The sequence below is a fragment of the Centroberyx affinis genome, unplaced genomic scaffold, assembly GCF_046629955.1.
Source record: "Centroberyx affinis isolate AG114_WGS23_722 - 3 ecotype Tasmania unplaced genomic scaffold, CSIRO-AGI_Caff_v1 ptg000141l_1, whole genome shotgun sequence".
Taxonomy (NCBI): Eukaryota; Metazoa; Chordata; class Actinopteri; order Beryciformes; family Berycidae; genus Centroberyx; species Centroberyx affinis.
The window spans coordinates 180,001-200,412 of record NW_027278839.1 but is presented as its reverse complement, the minus strand read 5'-3'; the positions used below and the strand labels follow the sequence as shown (position 1 = coordinate 200,412).

General features: G+C 43.2%; 2 protein-coding genes across 3 annotated transcripts in view; both read left to right on the top strand.

Moving 5' to 3' along the window:
• Window positions 1–1,650: 1,650 nt before the first annotated feature.
• Window positions 1,651–9,051, top strand: epn3b (epsin 3b). Its single transcript, XM_071531401.1, has 11 exons — window positions 1,651–1,719; window positions 2,156–2,314; window positions 2,874–2,957; window positions 3,425–3,758; window positions 4,140–4,258; window positions 5,395–5,481; window positions 7,197–7,320; window positions 7,526–7,696; window positions 7,872–7,967; window positions 8,303–8,596; window positions 8,753–9,051. Exons 1-11 carry the CDS (start codon window positions 1,651–1,653, stop codon window positions 9,049–9,051), a joined length of 1,836 nt encoding a protein of 611 aa, XP_071387502.1.
• A 6,958-nt stretch (window positions 9,052–16,009) lies between these two features.
• The window catches only part of b3gntl1 (UDP-GlcNAc:betaGal beta-1,3-N-acetylglucosaminyltransferase-like 1), a 15,006-nt gene continuing 10,603 nt past the window's right edge, over window positions 16,010–20,412 (top strand). Inside the window, exons 1-4 of one of the 2 annotated variants that reach the window (XM_071531392.1) lie at window positions 16,010–16,143; window positions 16,775–16,891; window positions 17,580–17,679; window positions 18,582–18,646. In XM_071531392.1, the coding sequence (XP_071387493.1) occupies window positions 16,784–16,891; window positions 17,580–17,679; window positions 18,582–18,646 (273 nt within the window). In that variant the 5' untranslated portion in view covers window positions 16,010–16,143; window positions 16,775–16,783. Of the gene's footprint in view, window positions 16,144–16,774; window positions 16,892–17,579; window positions 17,680–18,581; window positions 18,647–20,412 lie in introns of those variants that run through there. The other variant, XM_071531384.1, reaches the window with a different exon arrangement.

The following is a 20,412-nucleotide window of genomic DNA, read 5'->3' as shown; positions in this document are numbered from 1 at the left end:
ACTAATTACGTAACAACTCCAGTTGTTTCATTCTTCTTATTCTTGTTACATTATTACATCATCAAATAGATCATCAAATAAATATGCTACACCTCTTATGAAGTAATAATTGCCTGTTAATATAATGATATGATGTTATTATCCAGCAATTTGGTACATTAACATGTTTTAATATTACATTACATTACATTTCCAACCCAAACATTTTAACATTTTATCAAGTTATTACATTATCCAGAAGTTATTACATTATCAGTCGCTACAGACCTTATAGTTTGAAGTAGCAGTGTGAAGGTTAGAACAAATGGTTCAATTGTTTCATATAAAGATAAGATAAGATAAGATAAGATAAGAAATACTTTCATTGTCCCTGTGGGGAAATTTGTGTTGGACTCTGTGTTGCTGTGTGTTCAGTTTGTATTCAGATTGCTGAATGCAGCACCAGCTGTCAGCTTGGTTGCACTGTTTTTTCAAAACTCAATCACATTTCAAGCCACAGTGTAGTTTCATTCTGGCCAGCTGATGATCAGAAGGATGGTTTAGTTGAAAAGTATGACCATCTTTAATGAAATTAATTTGACAGTTTAGTAGGCCGATGATTAATGAGATGAGGTTTGGTTTAGTGAGGTTACCCTAGATCGGCTTTGGTTTAGTAGGTTAATTATGGACTGTGTCTGTGAAAGCTCTCAGGCGCAGGGAGAGGAAGAAGTATCACAGGAGCCTTAATGATGAATTCCCTTGCGCCCTCACTGAAATATGAATTTGGAAAGGAAAATGGGTTGTGTGTGTACGTGTGTGTGTGTGTGTGTGAGTGTGCGTGTGTACGTGTGTGTGCATGTGTATGTGTGTGTGTGTGTATGTGTGCATGCGCACTGACACAGGCGCGCATATGTGCGTGTTGGCCTGAATAAAATAAGCTACCAGGAAGCCTCGTCAGACACCTGAGTGCCAGCACTTTTTATGACCCACTTCCTTTTGAGTGGGCACCAACTAACACTGAGCCACTCATTCAATTATTATCATCAGCCTTTGTTTATATCTCGCACTATATTAAGATCGAGGCAGGTAGAAGCATTTTGGGTTAGGGTTAGAAAAGGCATACGATCCAAATGAAATCAGTGGTTGGAGTCTTCTGCTTGACTCCTTGTTTTGCTTCCTCTCTCATCCTGAGTGTATGGATTCATGATTTCTCACAACTGTGTTTTTTGACATATTTTGAGTCAGGAAAGGAAAGCGGATGCAAGGAAGCATCAGACGTTGGAGGTTTTTTTTGTTTCTTTTTGTTTTTTTTGGTCAACCTGACCATGTGTGAGCCCAAAGTTCATCCCTAGATTTTTGTCCAGGTCCCATTTTCAACCAAAGTCATTTAGTAGGAATTAATGGCTACTTAGCTCACCCTAAAAGACCCTAGAAGGAGTGAGATAGACATAAATCTACTTTTGGGTTTTATTTGTTCACATAAATTGTCTTTGACCCCCCCCCCCCCAATCTCTTCCATACAGTGGCGTCCCTAACTCCTGACAGAAGAGAGGAGCCTTCACTGCCATAACTACCTCTCCATCCCAACTCCAGTCCGCTTTCCTCCCTCCACCTGTTGAGGGTTTTTTGTTGACTTTCTGTCCCTCCATTCACTCCACCACCTCTGTCACCATGACAACCTCAGCCCTGCGCCGGCAGGTGAAGAACATTGTCCACAACTACTCAGAAGCAGAGATCAAGGTATTAGAACTAATTTGTTTAATTCTCTTCATGTGTCATTGATATGCAATAGCTTTTATACAAAGCCTATTTTGTAATATATAATAGTAATGTATAGGCCTATACAAATATATAGATGATATAATTTTAAATGCTTCTAATGTACTGTATTTTAAGACTTTGATAATGTGGTAAAGCCTTTACCATTACTCTGACGTTGTTGATATATCATATTAGATCAAAACAAAGATCATTTACTGGCTCTTATTTCTTTTTATTATAGATAGCTTTATTATAGATTAATATTCTAGTGACAGGTTGTTGCTTTGACCCTTTCAGCCCCTGTACTACTATTGCACCTATTTCACATCTCTCTGGATAAGAGCGTCAGGTATATGGATAAAATGTAAATGTGAAAATAAATGTAAGCCATGGCTCCTCCTCTGGCGATGTGCAGGTTCGTGAGGCCACCTCTAACGATCCATGGGGCCCTTCCTCGTCTCTCATGTCGGAGATCGCTGACCTGACCTTCAATGTGGTGGCGTTTGCTGAGGTGATGGGCATGGTTTGGAAACGCCTCAATGACAGCGGCAAGAACTGGAGACATGTCTACAAGGTGATCTCATCTGCAAATGAAAGGGACTATTATTATATCCAACCTCTCCTTTCTACTAACCCCTCTAAAGCTGTCTTACGGCCTGTTCGTCCTTCCTCCCTCTCATTGTCTGTCCTCTCCGCACTCCTTCCACCTCACTCCTTGTCTCTCTCCACAATCTCCAACAACTTCACATTTCTGTCTACTCTTGCCTCCTCTTTTGACCTCCTCTTTTCTTTTTTCCCTCTGTCCCCTTTCTTCTACACCCGCCTGTCTGTCCCCACCTACCCCTGGGTTATCTGAGGCCTTGCAAATTTAATGTACAAAGCTTTGGGCAGTTGAGAGAAAGTGGCACAAGCCTGGCTTGTCTTAAAACCTCACCCACTTTCAAGTTATCTCCTCCTCTGTGTCCATCTCACTGCACTTCTCATTAGAGGTTGCATGTAATGTTTGTTATCTAGGAACGGAAGCTTATTCTCCTATTCTGTTCATTGTAAGGGTGTCAGGTAAATGCTTAAAATGGAACTGTAATGAAATACTCATCTTGGAGATCAGTATGGTAACCGGTATTTGATTTCAGGCCCTGACTCTGTTGGACTACCTGCTGAAGACGGGCTCAGAGAGAGTGGCCCAACAGTGCCGTGAAAACGCATTCACCATACAGGTACTGGCCTGAAGCTAGAACCTCAGTATTTTGAACCCTTTCTTTCTTCTAACCTTTATTTAATTCTCGGAAAACACTGAGGGTTGAGCTCTCTTCTTCAATGTTGCCGAGATTACAAATGTTCAAAACGAAAATCAACAGAAACAAAGAGTTTGTTCAGAGTGAAGGAATGTTACGATGACTGAAAGACACCAAAATACTGGTTTGGAAGCTTTCACAAAATGATGACATGCATGGATATACTGTATATATTCAAAAATTCTATTTTTTATGGACAAATACGAATAACTGTGAACAAATGATGAAAGATCATCTCACATTGCCACATTTGTTCATTATGCCTGAGGTTCAGATAAATGAGGTTTTACTGCTGCTTCTGCACTAAAGCTTCCATAGTACATCGATAGAAAGATGACTGATGATGTCCACACGATCACTATAATGTTGTTTGTCTCTGTGCGGGTCAGACGCTGAGAGACTTCCAGTATGTGGACCGTGATGGCAGAGACCAGGGGGCCAATGTGAGGGAAAAGGCACGCCAACTGGTGTGTCTCCTCCGGGACGAGGAGCGCCTCCGCCAGGAGAGGAGCCAGGCCCTGAAGACCAAGGAGCGCATGGCTGGGGGAGGCAGTGGAGGGGGGGGAGGTGGAGGAGGAGGAGGAGGAGGAGGAGGGGGAGGGGGGGTATACGGAGGCGTACCCCCATCTTACCACCCTGGCAGGCGAACCAGCCAGCCTAGCATGGCAGTGCTCTATGGGGAGGAGTTCAGCCGCTCCAGAGGCTCTCCGTCCTCCTTTAACTGTGAGTGGGTATTTAAAGTCTCCCCATATCTAGAGCACTGAATGTCTCCTTTCATTTGGTGGCCATGTTTGAATAAATGGATGCATACTTAAAAACACAGCCATATTCAGTTTGATCCATATCCCCAGTTAAATGCATTATGTGGTCTAGGCCAGCAGTCTGGACGATCCATCAGATAGATTATCAATAATGCAGTGTAGGCCTGAAAATATTCAAATCAGCTCCTTTCCTCCATCTCTCTGTCCCTCTGGTCATCCCTCTCTCAACCTGCCCATTCCTCCTCACCCATTCTTTTTCCCCCACTCTCATTACAACTGTCTGTCCCAACTGCACAACTCCCTCACTCTCTCATTCACCCTCCTTCCTCTTTACGCCCTCCAGCGTCGTCCTCGTCTCCTCGTGCGGCCTCAGACCTGGAGCAGGCTCGCCCTCAGACCAGCGGGGAGGAGGAGCTGCAGCTCCAGCTGGCTCTAGCCATGAGCAGGGAGGAGAGTCAGAAGGTAAAACACGCACACACACACATGCACACACACACACACACACACACACACACACACACACACACACACACACACAGATGCTATGATGATGTATCATGTCCTTATGCTATCTGTCTCCAGTGTGACAGTGTGTTACTGGTTTAATCACCCCTCTCCTTTCCAGACTGCAGACTCCTTTTTTTTCTACAGTCAACTTCTTGGACAATAAATCTCCTCCACCTCCCTCACTTTCTCTCTTTCCTTCTCTTCATACTGCCTCTTGATGATTCCAATAATGAAATGTTGCTATAAACGTTCTGAACATTCACCCACCTTCATCTAGCTAGCCATCCCTACTCCTGTTACCATAGAGATGGATGAAGACACACAACTACAGATTGCTTTAAGCCTTAGCAAAAAGGAGCATGAGCAGGTACACACACACACACACAGACACACACAGACACACTCACACACACGGGTGCCTCACACTTTAACATTTTGTGCAAACACTTATTAGCCCTCTATGATCTCAGCTCTGTGTCTGTGTATTTATTAATATGGTTCTTCCATCTTAACTGAAATATTCCTCTTTTATCTAACTAATGACTTTCCTTCCTAACTCTCAGCTTTCCTTCTTTCCTTAGCCTCTCATCAGATCTTCCATCCTCGCCTCCTCCCACTCTCCACTCCTCCATCTGCCCCCAGGACCCCTTCCTCCCAATGGTTGTTAAACTAAATGACCACTGCTTGTGTTCTCTTCATCACTCCGTTCTCTCTTCCTCTAGCAATGCTTTGATACTGTAGTATCTAGTATTATCTTGTCCCCCTGTCCGCTGTCTTGATGTCTCACTTCTCACTGTCTCACTAAACCTCCAGAAATAATGCAGAAGGAATTCTGTGTTGCATTTTTCCTCTGTTTCTCTCTCTGCTTGGACTAAACCAGCCTCTGCTCTTTGTCAACTAAATATTTCAACAGCATAAAAAGCCGCCAGTGCTGTCATTTTGCTTGCCCAAGCCAAAGAGTGTTTCTCTCTGTGTTGGTGTGTGTGTGTGTGTGTGTGTGTGTGTGTGTGTGTGTGTGTGTGTGTGTGTGCGCCCGTCCACAGGATTGCTGTGGTAATGATGTTGATGATGTCACGATGCCGCCTCTGCAGGAGCAGCGCTGTCGCCAAGGAGACGAGTCGCTGTTACAGAAGGCCCTGGATGAGAGCAGGAGAGAGAGCCAGTCAGGGACACGGGAGGTGAGTGTAAGAGTGTGTGTGTGTGTGTGTGTGGGCGCATGCGTGCTCCATGAGTGCTCTGTGCGTGTGTTTTCGCATGGAAAGGTGGGTGGATGCATTTGTATTTGTGGGTGGTTGTTGGTAGGCGTTTGGAAAAGGAAGTGCATAGTGTGAACTGCGCAAGCATGTTTTATATTTGTGGTGATAGTGGGATAGGGAGGGAAACTAGAGGAAAAGACAGATCAGCATAATGGGTGAGGTTAGAGAGAGAAATGATAGAGAGACCTGAGAGGGAGAAGGAGGTGCCTGCAGAATGATAATGACTTTGTCTTGTCTAACCTTGAGCTCAGCATGACATTTCCCTGAAAGCATGTTCCTTATCTTGTAGCGCACCAGCTCCCTTACTCATTGGCCTGTCAACAAGCCAATCAGAGTCAAGTGTTGTCTTATGTAAAGGTTCCACGGCTAGTGATTGGTCATATGTTGTTTATTGTGGAATTTCCGGTCCCTGATGTTTTTTTATACAAGATGACAGCATTGGTTAAAGCATCTGTTTTAGTTTGGAATCAGTCAGAGGGCGCTCCAAGGAAGCAAACTAAATTACATATATTTTCTATATATGCATATACAATAGGCTAATATCATGTTGATCTTGATGTTTCATAATGTTTCATGGACAGACATAATGACATTTCCACCACAAACACTGAAAGGTCAGTCACATGATGCCACAGATCATCAAGTCCAGGATAATCACATATTCACACAGTAATGGGGTGAGGTGGAAAGTTACATTTACATTTTAGCCATTTAGCCTCTGCTCTTATCCAGAGGCGGCTTACAGTGGATCCAACAATAGAACAAGATTAGATTCCTAGGTTGCCAGCATAACACAAGAGTATGGGCATTACCCTTACAGAAAATACACATGAATTCCACATTAATATGATCATGTGAACTGTCCACAGAACCATGAGTTCTGTGAAATTAATTCATGTGAAAAAATTTGTAATTTCACATAATTTCATAATTTCAGTGAATGATCAAATTACTTGTGAGGACACATCAAAATGCACATTCTGTTATTTATTTATTTATTCATTTATTTATTTATTTATTTATTTATTTATTTATTTATTTATTTATTATTATTAATTACTAATTATTTATGTGGAGGGGTGGGGGTTGAACATACAAAAGTGTTTCTGCTCAAAAGAAACTGCATATTTTTCTTTTTGAGTGAGGTAACCTTTCCCTTTTACTTGAGTAAAACATTGTCAATGTGACTTGAGTAAATTTTAAATAAATTACTGAATAACTGAAGTAGCATCACTTCTATTTGAGTAAAATATTTCAGTACTTTCAGCATAGTTTCCACCTCATCTGCTTCACTTCACTGGCTGCGAGACTACCATACTGGATGTATAGATGTTGTTTTAATGTATATGTTGAGTATATTGTTCTGAATTACGTTTTGTAATTGTAACATGATTGTTCGTTAGTGTGCAGCGTCCTAGCGGTAAACTCAGAAGTTTACCAGTCTATAACACACCACCGTAACGGCTCCCTAACTCCTCCCTCTCCTCCACAGATCTGTAACAGGATTGGACAGGTTCTGTCTGGTTCTGTCTTACAAAGAGCCCTGCATGGCTCAAAAAACCTGCCCAGTCAAGGAAACTTGGAAGCAGGGGAATGTTCGGCGCAGATTTACAGACAGGCTTTTCTTCCCTCTGTAGTCAGCCATGCTGGACTTGGTGGACATATTTGGCCCCTCCTCCGAGGCCCCGGTTCCCTCTAGTGACCCATGGAACTCTACCCAGCCCACCTGTGACATCAATTCTGACCCTTGGGACTCTGTAGGTGGGTGGCTCATCAGAGACAAACACACACATCCACACACTCAAAGGCTAGGATAACGCTAGCCCCTTCCTTTCTCTGTATCTTCTCACAGCATGGCTAGACAGGACTGTGAAAAAACATCCAAAATTGTGTTTTATCTAGCAAACAAATTCAGTACTGCAACTGGCCTACACTGAAAAAAAATCTTGTCTCTCTGTCTTAGCAGCAGTCCACTCTAGCACTCCAGTGATTGGTAGCCCGTGGACAGCCCCGCCCACATCCACCAACATGTCCAATCCTTGGGCTCCATCTCCTAACTCACCTACAGACCCCTGGGAGGCAGGGCCTGTCTCCTCCAGCCCTGTCAATCATGGGTGGGAGAGCCCCTCTCACACAGGTACTTTTTAGAAATACTGACCAGCCTCACAAGTGCCGGATGAACATACACAATCATATAATTTTGATTATTCCATTGTAACTTCCGATGTCTGTAATGAAATCAAAATATTAACTGATTTGTTTAGCCTGTGTATGATTGTACTGTACTCATCGGTAGTCATTTTGACGTGCAGGTGCTGATGGGACAGATCCATTCTCTGGACAGGAAGAGGACGGGCCTAAACAGGAGGCTCTGCAAGTTTCCTCCTCCCAACCTGTCAGTCCCACAGGTAGTACACAACAGGCAGAATCAACCTTTCTTACCAAATACAGGTTGCATAAGAAAAATGTTTTGTCTTGGTGGATACACAGAGAATAAATATAGCATTACAGCCAATATAATGTGTCAGTCAGAGACACTTAAATACACAATAAGTCCAGAGATAGCCTACAATGGTATCAGATTCATTAACATAACATAATAGTATACATAAATAGTTATAATAAATTCAATGTATATCACTGATCTTGTGAATGCAGTGTATAACCTCATATTGCATCCTCGTTCCTTAACAATTCCTTAACAACTCTTTTTACATTATTTTCTCCACTCCTGCAGATGCAGATGCAGATCCATTCGGGGCAACAGCAGACCCTGACCCATTTGCCGGAGTGGATGCAGAGCCTGATCCGTTTGGGGCAGAACCTCCAGTGAAACCCCAGGTGAACGGCAGAGGGTCGGCCAGCCCAGAGATGTTTGACCTGTCCCGGCTAGCACCTCCGCTCAGCGCCCCGCCCACACGTATGTGTCGGACCCCAGAGGCCTTTCTGGGACCCACTGGGGCCTCGCTGGTCAATCTGGATGCTCTGATACCTCCCAACCCCCCCAGCAAGACGCACAACAACCCCTTCCTCTCAGGTGACACACAGTTACTCAAGCACACACATACAAACATACACACACTCACATACATCCACAAACACAACTGTTAAGTTTCTGAAAACATTTTCCCAGCTAACAAATATGTTCAGTGAATGTCTTATTCTTTCCTTACATCCTCGTCTTTCTTTCCAGGTCTGAGTGCTCCGTCTCCCACCAACCCATTCCACTGCGACCAGCCTCGCCTCACCCTAAACCAAATGCGCCCGTCCTCCACCTCCCCCTTGCCCCCCCACATGCTCTCGTACAGCCCTTCCCTGCCCCTCCCTCTGCACCACCAGCCGCCTGTCCTCCCCTCCTCTCTCACCCAACCTCCCGCCGGGCTGCTGGACCTTCCCTCCAACCTCCCCCAGCCTCTGCTCCCCCTCTCTCCCCGGCCAGCAGCCCGCACCCACACACAGGCACACACACACAGCCACAACCCCTTCCTCTGAGACTCCTGCGTCCAGTGCCTCTCCTTCTAAGTCTGGTCTGAAGAGGGAGACTATGGAATGGACTCTAATAGTTTGGGCTTTGATGAAACTATGCCTGAAGCAGACTCTGGATTTGGAATGAGACTAAGTTTAAGTGCGACTGTCCCGGCCTGAGCTGGATTATGGATCCTGGTCTGACGTCAGTGTGAACACTTGAAGTGGATAAAGCTTGGACTGGATGTATTTGTGTCTGTCTAAAGACACATCAGCTGCTATACCTTGAACTCTTGAAGACAAATTTGCTCACATGCACACCACACGGACACACAGACACACACACACACACGCACTCAGGTGCACGCAGGGGTGCACAGACACACACATAGACACAAACACATGCACACGCGCACACAGACATGCACGGATGCACACGCGCAAATGGTCACATGCACAGACTCAAACATACCGCCAGACAAACAGGGTGTATCTCAATAGTCTCTTCGATGCCTTTCCCCATCAACAGTGACAACTTGGAACACCCTTAGACCACAGAACAGGAAATGTTACTTTAGAAGATTGGGATGAAGCCACACACTCTGATTGTTGATTGTAACCTCCAGCATCCACCAAGATTCACCAGGATCCTTACTGCTGCTGCTTCACCGAGAGCATGAATGCATCCCCCCCGAGACACATTATCCCCCGACACACACACAAAACTTCTTCTCCTGAGCACCTAAGATGAGTCCATAAAATAAATCCTCTTTTTCGGATGAGTCAAATAGTATCTTGAGCTGTCGTGGCACAATTGAAACAGTGGAGAGGTCTCAACAGCGTAAACCACACCTATTTGTTACTGTAAGGTTCAAGCAAACATTCAGCAGTGTTCAAGTACTACTTGACTCAGGTATTCTCCCTGCATTTACATGATGTTATCTATTTTACGTTGCCTTGTTACACTAGACCTAGCAAGCTCTATACCAACTGGTTCCAAGTTAGGTATATTACTTGTCCTTTGAGGCGAATAGCCACAACAGGAGCCGGGTGGATTCAAAACTGGACTCAACCAGCCTAAACCAGACCTAACTGTCTCAATCTGGACCTAACCAGATCACTGATTGTACCCTATCGGACCCGCGTGCCTGTCTCTACAGCTGACCCACAATGCATTCCGGGCTGGTTCATGTTGGTGCCATTGAGGAGGACCTCAGGGAGACCACTCTGTCCCTCAGCCAATGAGATTCAAGCTTATGAAATGGAAAGGCATTAGTCTGTACTTGACTGAGTGAAAGAATGACAGGGACATCAACGACTTAATATCAGGTGCGGACGTGGAAAATGAAAGGTGAGAGAATGGATAAGAGAGGATGGAGGAATAGAGGAAAGATGAAGATAGGAAAGGTAAAATGATCTGAGATTATTAACTGATCTAGCGAGCAGTGCCCTCCCCTTTCCTCTGCTCCTCATTCACTCCTGTCTTAGGAACAAGAGAAACGGTGACAAGATGAGATGTTTGGTCATCACTGCACTGAACCTGGACTTGAATGTGAAATGCCTGCCTATAGATACACACAGGCTTGGTACATATTTAATAGAATGATACCTATACAGTATTATGGAATATTATACCAATAAATGAATGGTGTTTGCATTATAAATGTTAAGGTGTTCGTCTTTGAGTTTGTCATTGAAAAGACAGTGTGAAGTCTTCCCCTAGGGAAGTTGAGGCACCCATAGGGAGAGATGTTGATAAGGTTATCGACATCTCTGTGGTACATCTCTATGCGGGCACCATTGTATGAGGGATCTTTCTCTTTGACCAAACAGACAAACACAGACGCACACTAACACACACACACACACACTTCCCCACAAATTCATTACCTGCATCAGAGTTAGCACATCTCCCTTACCTCTCGTTTGGTTTTTTGTTGTACCATCTTCCTCATTGAATTTTGTTGTCAATTAGTTTCTATTATCCAGTTTAATTGTGTCTTTGTCATCTTGATTTGTTTTTTGTTGTTGTTTACGAAGGCCCTAAGGGTTACTCTATCGCACTTGTACAATTTGTGTTTTTTTCTTTTCTTCTTTCTTCTTTTTGTGTCTTATCATTTATTTATATGTGCAAATAAACTAAACTGCAACTAAGAGACAGAGCGAGAGCAATGTGTGTGAGTGTGCAAAGGCACATGATGCAACCACCCACATGCACATATGTGAGTGTGTATTGTTATTTTACTCCTGTTTCAGCCCACTCAGCCCTGCAGTGTCGCCCCTACCAGTTACAGCTAATGTCAGTGTTTATATACTGTGGGTCTGTCAGGGATTCTGTGTTGCAGTCTGTACTTTAAACTTATGACCTATAGGTTCAAGCCCCTCAGTAGCAAAACACATCTGTCCTGCTGAAGTGTCTTTGAGCAAGTCACTGAATCCTTACCAGCTCGATGAATGCTTTTCTGCAGAAGTATAAAGTTAGTCTTCTGATACATCAAGGAATAATGACCTGAATAGTCCCATGAAAATGTTACTTTTGGATTAGTGATGGAAATATTACAGAAACGATTTCTTTCTTTCGCTCTCTTCTCTCTCTCATGCACCACACACTCACACACACACACACACACACACACACACACACACACATACACACAAACCAGACATATGCTGATAGAGAGTGGCCTTGATATATTAATTCCAATAAGGAGACAAATTTTGTTATAAACGCTGTCAACATTCACCCTCCTTCAGCAAGCTAGCCTTTCATTCTCCTGATACCATAGAGATGGATTAAGATACAAAACCTAAGACTGCTTTAAGCCTTAGCAAACAGGAGCATAAGTAGGTGGGCGGTACACACACACACGTGCCAACACAGACACAGCAACCAAGGCAAAACTTGTTGAATGATGATGCATTGCTACTGAGCGGAGGATGGAGTTGATGTGCTCTGCTGCACTTATTGACCACTAGATGGCAGCATAGACATATTGTTAGTAATCACTGTGTGTGGTACTGCACTACAACAGTGGTCACCAACCATGTGCCATTGAAAGCCATGAGCATGCAGGTTTTCATTGCAACCAAATACTCTCAGCTGCTCTAGTGTTTGGTTGTAATGGAAAATTGTAGACACACACACGGTCTATAAGATGTAATGTTGCCCCTCTTCCACAGGGAGGTCAGAGTGCCAGGTCAGCTAAAGAACAGGAGCTGGTAGAGATTCAGTGTCTTGCTCAAAGACACTTCAGCAGGGCAGAGGCTTGTTGACACGGTGGCTTAACCCCGGGTTCTGTGGCTGAAGGCCGGTCCCCTTGCTCACTATGACACTCTGCTGCATATGTGAATACACATGAAGTGTGCCTATGCAAATGTGTTCAAGGGACCATGGCATGCTGAAATGCCATGTTGGAGGCCATGGGTACCAGCTTGTAGAACAGCTTTGGAGTAAACATTCCAAATGATTAGGCCCTTTGTGACATCATTGAAAAGCGAGCGGAATGGTTGCATCATGCTTTGGGTAGAAACTCAGAAGATCAGAACATAAGCTTTACAAACTCCAAACACAGAAAGCTAGAGAGAGACAAAGGCAGAGACAAACTACATTTCCATATTTTTGTTTATCAAGGCCACTCTATGAACATATGACTACTCTCTGTGTGTGTGTGTGTGTGTGTGTGTGTGTGTCTGTTACACATGAGAAAACTTAAAACGACCAAGAGCTCTCAAAATTCCAGTTACCTCTGAAAAAGGGTCAAAGACGTACAATTCCCAGAGCAAAACTAAATCAAGAAAACCCAATCATGCACATACACAGACACATACACACACGCTTCCGTTCTTTTTTAATGTCTGGCATTTCGGTCCAAACAAATCAAGTGCAGTTTAACTCTGATCATAGATCTAAACAGCAGCCCGGACCTCCAGGGAAGTCAAACCCAGTGTTTTGCGCTGTGCACACTCTAAATACAACGTTGCCATATGCTGTTCATTTGGTGGAGGAAGGCAAGGCAACAGGGGGCACTGCTGAGCAGATAATGGATACTGCATCTACAGATAAAAAGTGAAGGATTGTGAGAACGAGTTTCAGGGAGAATATTTTCTGTTGTAAAAGTGCCCATATAGATATCAGAAACCCAGTGGGCCAACAGTGCAGGGAGCTGGACTGAGACCAGGTTAAACCTCCATCCACACTGAGAACACAGTCAGTCCAAAGCACATAACCTCAACCTGAACCTCTAAACATCCTTATTTCCCAATTGTTAGTTAATCATGGATGTCTGTCTGCTATTATCCATCTCTATTAGTTGGAAAAATCTGGTTTCCTTCACAGACTAGCTCCCCACAATGCTCCAACTAGGACAAATGTGTCAAATAAAGCTCCTGTCAGCAACTATTTCCATGAGAGTAAAAGTGTGTCAGTTTACACACACACACACACACACACACACACACACACACACACACACACACACACACACACAGACACACATACAAAAAACATGAACGCAGCCATGCACACACTGTATGTCTGGGTGCAGTTAGCGTTCTTTCCCTTTTTTTCCTCTAACTAGCCTGTGTAGCAGGTGTGTGTGCTGATATGTCAACACAATCAACCCAAATCTTCATTGGAGTTAATTAACACTGGAAACTAATCTGTTCATGATTACAAATACCACATGCGCTCAAGCTTAGGCACAAGAGAGTAATCTCTGTCTGTCTGTCTGTCTGTCTACCCCCAAACCCCCCCCCCCCCCCCAACCCTGAAGCTATTCTTCCTGGCCTGCAGTGAGGCAGTAGTCCAATATAAAGAAGCACTGAGGGCGATAAATTAAGCTTATTACACTGATCAAGATGCTGCTCCAATATGGTAGCAATTAGTCTGTGGGAGACACTCAGACACTCAGACACACACACACACACACACACACACACACACACACATATTTATATCCACACACGCATTCAGACACATAGAAACACGTGTAGGTTCAATGTTTATTCAAGGCAGCTTCTTAACTACATCCTGTCTGAGTGGCACCCTGATTAAGGAGGATTGTGTGTGTGTGTGTGTGTGTGTGTGTGTGTGTGTGTGCGTGTGTGTGCATGTGTGGATAATATAATTCAGTACTTAATTAAAAGCAATCTTGGGAATCTTGCCAAAAGAGAGGGTTTATGTGCTTTTTTAGGGGGGAACACAGATGTTAGCATACAAAGCTCCAGGCTTTTGTCTATTTATTGCCCATAAATCATTTTACCAAGGAAGCAAAACACTGAAACAAAGAAGAACAAATGAGTAATAATAATAATGGTAAACATAATAAAAAAGGGGGCTTGGCCCTATGTAGTTGGCATTTACCAGGGTCAAAAAGTCTGGATATTACATAATGCATGACACATTCTGATTGATTCCTGACTCAAATCATGCCTTCAGCTGTCAACTCATCCCTGCTTCATCTTCAATGACGTGGTTTATTAGTTTTGTCAATAGTTACGGTAACTATGGTTGTTGTAACTTGTAAAAGCACTTTAATCACTCAGAATGAAGCATACACACACACACACTATATATACAGTATATAGTGGCTATACCATGTGACACTGAGACATATCAGTTATGTTTAGGTCTGTCAGACTGAGAAGAGGAGAAGAGTAGCCACATACAGTAAGCTGTTCCCTTACACACACACACACACACACACCACAGAGGGGAGAGAGAGAGAGAGAGAGAGAGAGAGAGAGAGAGAGAGAGAGAGAGAGAGAGAGAGAGAGAGAGAGAGTCTCTCTCACTCTCTCTTTCTCTCTGTGCTTCAGAGAGAAATATGATTCCTTTACAGTCCATTAACTCTCTTTCTGAGAGAAAATAAAAATGATGGTCAAAAACAATATTTCAGTCCATCCTGTTTTCACTCTTCACCAAGTCAAACCTCTCATGCTGAGGCTGCCAACATTAACATTAAGCGATCTGACCCCGTTCAGCACTACAGGAAAGCGGCTATGGAGGCTGCACTAAAAGTTACATGCCATCATTATTGACAAGGAAACAGAAGGAGAGACAGAGACAGAGAGAGAGGACATTTTTTACTTTTAAATGAAGTGGAATGAAGTGTGGTAGCTGGTGTTTTTTTGTGTGTATACATGATGTCCTCTCCCCAGAGCCTGCATTCCCTAAATATATAGTTAGCATGCTGTAATCAGACAAAATGGTCACATGAGGTGATTATCAAAGAACGATGCATACTTGGGAATACTGCAGCGAGTGCCAGGGATACTTCCTTACAAATAAATAATAATAAAATTACAAATAAACTAAAAATGTCCTAATTAAACATGATGATTAGTCAGTGATTAAGACAGGGAAACCCTACACTATGCGTGATATTTTCTTTATAGAACACGTAACACTGAGATACTACGTTACTTTGAGATATAGACTACCTTATGAGGGGAAAAAGAAAGAATTAATTGCCAGTGAATGTGGAACAAAGAATTCGGGTTGTTGATGGTGTCGGCTCAGTTCCACCACTAAACCACTCCGTTTCCTAGGTTCTGCATCGTCTGGTGGGCGGGACAGGAGACGTCATCATCCGATTTGATTGACGGTGAGCTAGAGCGAATCCGATGCCTGTCCGTGTTTTTCACGAGCCAATGAGCGTCTGAAATTCACTGTTTGCGGAAGTTGTGAAACTGTTACCACAAGGCAAGTTAGGACTTCACGTTTTCCTAAAATCGTCCATTTAATGATCGCTAAAACAAGCCGATATCTCTATACGTTTCTTTAGTCACAATTTCGTTGTACTGACATTTTTATTCACGTGTCTGTGGGTGCCGCTCGTCCATTACCGACGGTGTTTTGAACGTTCAGTCATTTAGGAATTCACCTCATTCATTTTCAGCCATGCTTCATATCCCATATCAAATCATGCAGTACTGTGGAGGGAAGTCAGAAGTAGGCTAACGGTCTGTGTCATTGCTCAGATGAGTGGCGGCCCCTCCGAGCATCGGGATGCGGGACAAGAGGTTGACATTAACCCGCCGAAGCGCCTCCGCACAGCAGACTGTGCAGCAGAAACGCCGACAGGAGGGCAGGAGGCAGAGGGGACCGCGGTGGATGTGGTAGGTGATTGATTGGCGCACTCCAGTGATGTTACACAGCAACATTTTACAGTGTTAATAAGTGGCGTTTTTTCAGTGCCTTTATCAATACACAGGATATGAGGTTACAATGCCTTGTGCCATAATCTAAGGTAAACATTCATATAGAAGCCCAATTGAGAGTTTAACAGAATTATATACTACCATGCATACAGGACCATATGACAGGCAGCAACATAACACACAAAGCAGTGACATTTATTTGAAGTTGACAAGTGTTGAGTGGAGCTGTTCACAGAGCTGAAATGACTCTGGGGCTGCTGTTCACAGCTATCAGAAACTTAAACAGTTGGACTTATATGAACTTTTTTACACTCTCAGAGTTAAATAGACACTGACGATTTTGCTGTGTACATCTTAATGAAAACAATTTGTTGCACAAGATTACATAATTTTTATATTAACAGAATCATCATCCACTGAGGTTTTGTACTGTTTGACCTCAGTGTTTGCAGTTTTGCTCACAAGCCAAGTCCTGAGAATTCCTCCCTGGCCTGATGATTTATATTTGCCCAGATTCATTGCTATTGATTGTTGGTTGTCGTTGCATCTAAGTTGAAGTGAGTGTAGACTGATCCATGTCCTCTGTCAGTCCATAGTCATGCCAGTGTACAATGCATCCTGCTGGCTGGATGAGTGTCTGCAGGCCATTTCACACCAAGACTTCACTGGTTCCATGGAGCTGTCTGTCTATGACGATGCCAGCACTGTAAGTGTATGTGTGTGTGTGTGTGTGTGTGTTGTGTGTGTGTATGAATTCTGTATGTCATTTGTCTAGGAATATCAGACGTGAGCTCAAGTTTAGTGTGTGTTTCTATGTACACTACCAGTCAAAAGTTTGGACACACCTGATTGAGTGTACTATGTTCTTCATGATCTTAAAGCCATCTTTAGACAAATATAAATAGTGAAGTTGAAGCCTATGTATGAATTTCTTTCCAAAGCCTTTGTCTTTCCATCAAGGCAAAAGGTGGCTACTTTAAAGAATCTAGAATATAAGATAGTTTGATGTGTTTAACACTTTTTTGGTCACTGCATAATAATAATATTATTATGATTATTATTAATAATAGTAATAATAACAATAATAATAATAATAATAACAATAATAATAATAGTAATAATAATAATTCCATTTGTGTTATTTCATAGTTTTGATGTCTTTACTATTATTCTAAAATGTGAAAAAATAGTAAAAATAAAGAAAAATGCTTGTGTCCAAACATGTGACTGGTAGTGTATGTATCTATTTATGCATGCGTGTGTGTGTGTGTGTGTGTGTGTGTGTGTGTGTGTGTGTGTGTGTGTGTGTGTGTGTGTGTGTGTGTGTGTGTGTGTGTGTGTGTCTGTGTGTGTGTGTGTGTGTGTGTGTGTGTGTGTGTGTGTGTGTCCCTCAGGATGACTCCAGGGCAGTGGTGGAGGGTTGGAGGGATCGGCTGGAGGCGAGGGGCATTTCTGTGGTGATCTGTGGCCATAACTCTGCCCATCCAAAAGGAGGTCAGTCTGCTCTCTGGTGGTTCATCTGGGATCAAATCCCAGTCCAGATTGCCTGATCTTGCTAAACCATAACCTCAGCAATTAGTTCTACTTCTGCTTTGGACCCAGATTGGTTGATTCAAAGAATACACAAACACAGAGAACAATGAAAACAATTTCCCTCACAACAAACTCATGAAATCAAGAAGACCCTGCTGCATCTGGATGTTTCTACATCCTTGGCGGTACCCACAGCACTGACCTGTAGGTTTTATAGCTACTGGTTTATACTGTGTTTGAATGTTACTGGAACACAAGAGACTATACTTAACATGCTGAAATGTTATATTTACTTTCATGGTCAGACAATTATTCGTGTATGTTAGGAGAACATTATCCAGTCCAATTATAAAATCTGTAAAATTACACATAATTCTTTAAAGTTTTAAAGCTAATTTCTATAAAGCTATTGTAAAAAAAAAAACCATTATTCTGATGATAGATGTGTGTGATCCAGCACATTAAAGTTAGTATTTAATTGTTGGTAATGTGTTGGTACTGAGTGTGTTCGCCATGGGGTTTTGGCTGCTTCTGTTTAAACCAACAGATCCAGACAGTTAGCTAGGCAGCAGTGTCTCGAAAGAACACTGGCTAATTTGTCATGAGCATATGACTGATCAGACTGGTATGACTTACTTATTGTATGCTGTAATGTTTTTGATATGGTAATTTGATGATGACATTATCTTATTTGCTGTGCTGTCACATGGCTGTGTGGTGCTTGAGGATGCTTGAAAACATGGCCAGATGGCAAACGCTAACACACAGATGCATAAATGCAGCACAAGAGCATGCACACACACACACACACACACACACACACACAGGTGCTCACACTCACACACTGATTTCCTGTCTTTCAGTGGGTTATGCGAAGAATAAGGCCATATCTCAGAGTTGTGGACAATACCTGTGCTTTCAGGATGCGGTAAGTGTGTGTGTGTGTGTGTATTTGTGTATGTGTGTGCCTATATGTGTGTGTTTGGAGAAACCGATGCGCTCTAGTTAGTTTTTGACACACTCACTGTATGTGTTATGAAAGACACCTGGCCAGGGAAATGAAGCGTATTATGTCTAACACACACACACACACACACACACACACACACACACACACACACAGACCTGGGGTCCGTTTCACAAAGCAGGTTTAGTGAAAACTCTGAGTCTGTTAACCCTGAACTGAGGGAAACTCGGAGTTTTCCGTTTCACAAAGGGAGGTAACTCAAACAAGAGAAAGAGGGGTAACTCTAGCCTGTTTCACAGAGAGAGGTAACTTAAGCTCTCGGTCAGTTACCATAGTAACAGACTCTATGAACCTAACCTGGTCGGGACCAGGTTTTTCTCAATGAACCTCGAGTTTCTCTCTGTCTCCGCCCTCTGTCAGCCACACACGGTATTTGATTTCCTCATTCATTCAGTCAGCAGGCGAGTTTTGGCGTAACATAGTTCTGCCGTCTGTTATTTAAAAAAATCAGTCAGTAGGCCTATATTAGAAGTCCACTTTTTTCACTAACATGGCATGTCCTTTTGACAACGATCCCGTGGATGAAGGTGCAGCATTACTGCGCAGGGAAATAAATATTTTTATGAATAGGCTTAAAAAAGATATAGGCCTAGGCATATTACATTTTATAAAGGCACTTGTGTCTTGGGGGGTGAGCTCTGAAGATGAGCTCCCTCCAGGGATTCCCTCAGCCACTGGCCTTCCTAAATTCTGGCTTAGGGCCAGCTCCTCTGCCTCCGTTAGAGGTGGCGGTGCTGGGCCACCACCCGTTTTACGGGCATCTGCCTTCTTTCTGTTGGCTGAGTAGAAGTCTGTGTTAGTTTAAATAGGCTTAATTATTTAACAGAATATGATATAGATGAGAAGACATTTATGTGTGTGTGAAAACAGCATTATGTTGGGGATAAAACAACTGCACAGTCAAACAGCCACTTAATATTTACTTTACAATGTAAAACATGATCAAAATGAGGTACCCCCATTAAATTATGCCGAGGTCTCACCTGTTTGAACAATGTTTTTATATTTCATCTTAAACTGCTGCCAAGTGCGCTTCTCCCCCACGGGATTGCACCTAAATGAAATAAATTAATGAGCTACCATTCAAGCAGCTTTCCCCTGTAATATTATTGTGATTGCAAAGGACTACATTTAAACTTACGCATTGACCCGAGCAGCAATGTTCTCCCACGCCGTCTCCCTCTCTTTTGCAGCTGCAGCGGTGTTGCACTTTTTTCTAAAAACATGTTCAAATTCGCCGTATGAGCGCATTAAGATTTCCAGTTCAAGTGGGGTAAAAAACGCAGCCCTCCTCTTCCCCGTTGCCATGGTAACTCGTCGAATCGGGGCTCCATTGATGCTGTCTTTTTATAGTGGTGGTGCACGTGCTTAACTCCAGGTGAAACTACTCCGAGTTGATCTAACTACCTCAAACCAGCTGTTCTGGAACCGAAAACTCAGAGTTTCCTATCTCAGAGTAGATCAACTCAGAGTTCAGGGTTAGACTCAGAGTTTGTTGAACCTGCTTTGTGAAACGGACCCCAGATGACTTCAGCAGCCTACTGACTGTTTGACAGACCTGTCAGAATACATGACTAATGAGCTAAGGGAGGCAGTGTATGTCAGTATGTATGTTTCTATTGGTGTGTATGTGTGTATGGGTCCGTGTGTGCGTACATGTGTGTTGG